General features: G+C 45.0%; 1 protein-coding gene across 1 annotated transcript; it reads left to right on the forward strand.

Moving 5' to 3' along the window:
- The first annotated feature begins 4,419 nt into the window (after nt 1-4,419).
- On the forward strand, nt 4,420-5,064 carry LOC147982693 (receptor-like kinase TMK3). Its single transcript, XM_087540530.1, has one exon. The coding sequence runs from the start codon at nt 4,471-4,473 to the stop codon at nt 5,062-5,064; it is 594 nt and encodes a 197-aa protein (XP_087396656.1). The 5' UTR covers nt 4,420-4,470.
- The last annotated feature ends 936 nt before the right edge of the window (nt 5,065-6,000 follow it).

Raw genomic sequence — 6,000 nt, forward strand, 5'->3', positions numbered from 1 at the left:
GCAGGCTTTGACAAGAGGTGTCTCAGATCATACACCGTTACTTGTTGACTCGGGAGTTCAAACTTTTGTGGGCAACAAGAACTTTTTCTCGTTTGAACTTGCCTGGTTTGAAAGAGAAGGTTTCCTTGAGTTGTTGGCTCAGGAGTGGGCTAAGGTCTCAGGAGGAAGGACTCCTATCGAGCGATGGCAATGCAAGATTCGTCATCTCCGAAGGTTCCTTCGAGGATGGGCTAAACACACGCATGGTATTTATAAGGCGGAGAAGGAGAGACTTCTTCTTCTTATTCAAAACCTAGAAGTTAAAGCTGAAACTTCTATCTTGGATTCCAGTGAGTTGGAAGCAAAGATGGAGGCGGAGATGCGACTTAAAGAGCTCCTTCGCGAGGAGGAATTGAAGTGGGCATTGCGAGCTAAGGTTCGTAAGATAGTACAAGGCGAGGACAATACTCAATTCTTTCACATGATTGCTAATGGGAAGCATCGTAAAAAAAGAATTTTCCAGCTAGAGCAAGACGAAGGGACTATAGTCGGTCAAGACAATCTGAAAGTCTACATTACCAACTATTATAAGCAGTTGTTTGGTCCCCCGGAAGAAAATTTTGTGTCCTTAGATGAGTCGAGGGTTGAGGATGTTCCTCAACTTGAGACTGCCGAGAATGAGCTCCTGACTGCTCCTTTCTTTGAGAAAGAGGTGTTTGACGCCATTGCACAAATGGAGAATAACAAGGCTCCAGGACCGGATGGGTTTCCGGCGGAGTTCTACAAAAAGTGCTGGCATTTTATTAAGGGTGATCTGATGCCCATGTTCTAGGAGTTCTTTGAGGGTCAGCTTCAGTTGTTTAAGCTGAATTTTGGAACGATAACCCTTCTGCCTAAGAAGACGGACGCGGTTCGTATTGAGCAGTTCAGACCGATATGTCTGCTTAATGTAAGTTTCAAAATTTTCACCAAGGTCGGGACGAATAGACTAACGCAGATTGCGCACTCTGTGGTTCACCCGTCCCAGACTGCTTTCATGCCTGATAGAAACATCCTTGAAGGGGTTGTGGTCTTGCATGAAACGCTCCATGAAATCCATTCAAAAAAACTTGATGGTGTAGTTTTTAAAGTGGATTTTGAAAAAGCATATGATAAAGTTAAATGGCCTTTCCTTCAACAAGCGTTGCGTATGAAAGGTTTTGATCCGGCATGGAGAAACCAGATTGATTCCTTTACGCAAAAAGGGAGTGTATGGATTAAAGTGAATGATGACATAGGTCACTATTTCCAAACACACAAGGGGCTAAGGCAAGGAGATTCGATGTCACCGATCCTATTTAACATAGTGGCTGATATGCTCACTATCTTAATAGGCAGGGCAAAGGAGGCAGGGCAGGTAGGTGGCCTGGTCCCGCATCTAGTTGACGGAGGGATTTCCATTCTACAGTATGCTGATGATACTATCATCTTTATGGAGCACGACCTGGCGAAAGCAATAAACATGAAGCTGTTGTTATGCTTATTTGAACAATTGTCTGGTCTCAAAATTAACTTCCACAAGAGTGAATTGTTTTGCTTCGGACGAGCAAAGGACGACCAGGACACGTATAAACAATTGTTCGGATGTGAATTGGGTTCCTTACCGTTTACGTATTTAGGTATACCCATTCATCATCGTAAGCTGACTAACTTGGAGTGGAAATGCATCGAGGATCGCTTTGAAAAGAAACTGAGCTGTTGAAAAGGGAAGCTCATGTCATACGGAGGACGATTGATTCTAATCAATTCGGTCCTTACTAGTATGCCTATGTTTCTCCTATCCTTTTTCCAAGTTCCGGTGGGAGTCAGGAAAAGGTTAGATTTCTATCGATCTAGATTTTTTTGGCAGAATGACGAGCTCAAACGAAAATATAGGCTTGCTAAGTGGGATATTATCTGTAGGCCGAAGGACCAAGGGGGTCTAGGTATTGAAAATTTGGAAGTAAAAAATATATGTCTCCTTAGCAAGTGGCTTTTTAAACTATCAACTGAGACGGAAGCTACTTGGGCACAGATTTTGCGTAATAAGTATCTTTATGCTAAAACCTTGGCTCAGGTAAATGTGAGGCCTTCCGACTCACCCTTTTGGAAGGGTTTGATGCGAGTTAAACAAATTTTTTTCAACAAGTCAAAATTTATTGTTGGGAATGGTGCCTCTACGAGGTTTTGGGAGGATACGTGGCTTGGGGAGACCCCCCTTGCACTTCAATATCCCACCTTGTACAACATCGTGCGACGTCGAGAAGCTTTCGTTGCAACTGTTTTACAATCCAATCCTCTCAATATTAGTTTTCGGAGAACGCTAGTTGGAAATCGTTGGGAGGCCTGGCTCCACCTTGTTAGACGCTTAATGCAGGTGCAGCTGACCCGGCAACCAGATAAGCTGTCTTGGAAGCTTACTAGGAACGGTGTGTTCTCAGTAAAGTCCATGTATCTGGATGTCATTAACTCTAGCGTTGTTCCTTCCTCGATTCACGTTTGAAGAGTTAAGGTTCCCTTACGTATCAAAGTGTTTATGTGGTTTGTGCATAAACAAGTCATTCTGACTAAGGATAACCTGGCAAAACGCAATTGGGTGGGCTCCTCTAGGTGTAGCTTTTGCGATCATAACGAAAACATCAAACACCTCTTTCTTGATTGTCCGTTGGCTAAGATTCTATGGCGGTCAATCAATATTGCGTTTAATATTAATCAGCCCTCCTCTATCAATATGTTATTTGGAGCATGGCTTGATGGGGTGGTTTCCGATACTGCAAGACACATTCGTGTTGGCGTTTGTGCTTTGCTTTGGGCAGTATGGAACTGCAGAAATGACTTGGTTTTTAACAGATCAACAAACATTCACTTTTTGCAGGTTATCTTCAGGGCCACGGCTTTCATCCGTATGTGGTCGCTACTCACTCCGACGGAGGCCAGGGAGCGTTTGGTTACTGCGTCTACCCGATGGGAGATGGTAGCGCGGGATATTTTCAACCGGTTTGGATGGCGGTCATGTAATAGGATAGGCATGTAGTGCTCCTAATGTGCTTGCCAGCCGGTTGTGGCTTCGGATTTGAGCTCTTTCGAGCCTTTTGTCTTGTTTTTGCTTCTCGATACTTGACGACTTTGTTACTGGATTGTTTTTAATAATATGAGCCGTATGCATCTTTCTGATGCAGAGGCTGGGGTAAACCCCCTTTTCGAAAAAAGAAAAAAAATGCAAACCTGTTGTAAGGATCATGTGCTACCGTCTCCGAACGGTTGCACCCAGCCATAAGCTCCTTGACTACCGCATGACTGAGTAATAATCACGTATGGATCCAAAAGGTAGCTCTATATATGACCTGCAAAAGAATTATAAGAGTTTGTGCATTAAAAATCATGTCATTTTTGCAATTCCATATAGCCCAAAGTAATGCGCATACTCCTATTCGAATATGTCCCGCAGTATTTGGTTCCACTTTATTTAGCCATATCCCAAATAACGTGTTAATACTATTTGGAGGGCAGACATTAAAGGCTACATGACTCGTACGCCATAAAAACATGGCGAGAGAACATTTAAGAAAGAGGCGTTGTATAGTTTCATCTTGATCAGAAAAGCAACATCGTTTATTACCCTCCCATCTCCGTCGGCAATGAGAGGTCGCCGATGATGATCACCTTGTTGAACAGTATAAGGTAGAACAATCATGGACCACCAGCAGAATCGGATCCTAGGTAGAGTCAGCAACTCTGTTCTGTGACATACTGCTTGTAGTTGTGTCGTGACGAATTTTTTGAAGACTGGAATGATAAGGTTGATCTATCTATCTATCTATCCGTCTGTTGTTTTCCTAGGCTTTATTTATTGTACAATCAAGAATGTGGTCTTTTAATAGACCACTCAGATAGACTTACAACAGCTCTGTTTTGTGGCTCTATATATTGTTGCAAGGAAAGTTACAAATTTTTATGTCCCGATCGATGCCTCAGTTTCATATTATGCTTACTCTACTGTGTATGGTTTACTATGCTTATTTTGTTGACGTCTAGGATCCTTGCGGTGAAAATGTTTCTATTGGACAAAATTCACGTTGTGACGCATATAAATAAACAAAATAGAAGCCAACCGGGCGGGGCCCTGCAGCTCCGGAGTGGGCCACCAGTTCCTTCCTCCTCTGCGCTGCTCTGCTCTGCTCCCGATGACGAGTCCAACAGCAGACAGCGAGGGGACGCTGAGCGGCAGGCAAGGATGAGGACGCGTCGTCTTCCGGCTCCTCTGCTCGCCGGCCGGCCTGGTCGCCATCTCAACCTCTGCTCCGTCGGCAAGGCAGCGCAGTGCCACCCACAGGGTCAGGTCAGCTCTCATCCCCATGTGTTTGTGTTTATTCCCGTGACGTTCGTTTCCATCGCGACCTTCTTCTTCCTCACTGCCCACAGACAAATGCCATAGCCGTCCACCCTCAGGACAGCCCCACCCGACAGAGTTTCATGTTGTCTCTGCAAGTTCTCCGTGTTGCCACAAATAATTTTTCTGAGGAAAATGTGCTTGGCCGCGGCGGATTCGGCATCGTTTACAAGGGGGTGCTGCACGATGGAACAATTATTGCTGTGAAGAGAATGCTGTCCACGGTGATCAGCAACAAGCCCATTGATCAGTTCCAAGCAGAAATCGCAATCCTGAAGGTGCAGCACCGCCACCTCGTGTCTATACTGGGGTACTCGGTCGAAGACAACGAGAGGCTGCTCGTCTACGAGCACATGCCCAATGGTTCTATGAGCAAGCATCTCTTCCGGTGGAAGCTGCTAGGCTTGGAACCCCTCTCCTGGAAGAAGCGGCTCAGCATTGCACTGGACGTCGCTCATGGTATGGAGTACCTCCACTCGCTGGCGCAGCTCTGCTTTATCCACAGGGACCTAAAGCCGGCGAACATCCTGCTCGGGGACGACTTCCGCGCAAAGGTGGTAGACTTCGGGCTGCTTAGGCCGGCACCAGACAGGAATGCTTCGGTGAAGACAAACGTGGCAGGAACTTGGGGCTATTTAGCACTAGAATATGTTGGTATGTTAATTTCACCTCAATGAATGAAATTTTGGCTCCAAAATCAATTACGCGTAGCAGATGATTTTTGTGGCTCCAAAACCAAAATACGCGTGGCAGATGAATGGTCAAGGTTTATCCTTGTCACCATTTAGAGCCATACTCATCAGCATATTTTGAATCTCCCTCCACTGACCCTGTTCATACGCGTAGCATATTTTGAATCAGCATATTCTCTTTGAAAGTGGGTCCTCCTGTGCCGATGCGCTTGAACACCAAGACAGTCTGAAGCCTGTTTCCAAGCAAACACTTTAACTGTAGGAGGTACAAAATTATTTGTAGAACATAAAATCAACATGAACAGGGGGCAATAGCCCCCCCCCCCCCCCCCCCCCCCCCCCCCGGTGTTGCACTTCATGATGTTGGAAAGAATGAGGTGCTTTTTCGCCATCAACCATAGCTTCAATTCGTTACCGGATTTGGTAGCGGCACTATCAGTCGATCGCCTTGGGAAGATGGCCAAGGTGGTAGTGGTGCATGCAATGGGCGCAGAACCATCCAATTCTAATCCAGGTTTACCACCAGGCCTTGATGCAATTGGTGAACCTGTGTGATGTTGTACAAAGTGAAATTTCGCTTTTGAAGTGTACATTCATTCATAAAAAAAAAGGCATGTAGAAGATATTGGTGTTCACCACATGTTAGACATGGTATGTACTCCCTCCGTCTCAAAATTCTTATTCTAGATTTTTTTCTAGATACGGATGTATCTAATAGTATAAGTCTTTTTAGAGATTTCAATAACAACTACAGACGGATGTTTATAGATATATTTTTTACTGAAACTTAGCAGGAGCTCTGCTTTTTTAATTAAGCAGAGGGAAAACTGTACGTTCACCGGGCCCGAGTTTGGAATATACCCTGTCCATGAAATGTGAGTGGGTGCAGTATACGGGGCCTGGCATCATCCCAGGAAGGAA

The sequence above is a fragment of the Triticum urartu genome, chromosome 2A, assembly GCF_056163025.1.
Source record: "Triticum urartu cultivar PI428250 chromosome 2A, HENAU_Tu73, whole genome shotgun sequence".
Taxonomy (NCBI): Eukaryota; Viridiplantae; Streptophyta; class Magnoliopsida; order Poales; family Poaceae; genus Triticum; species Triticum urartu.

Excerpts from the sequence above, each read along its gene's own strand:
- LOC147982693 (XM_087540530.1), top strand. The coding sequence starts at position 4,471 with ATGTTGTCTCTGCAAGTTCTCCGTGTTGCCACAAATAATTTTTCTGAG.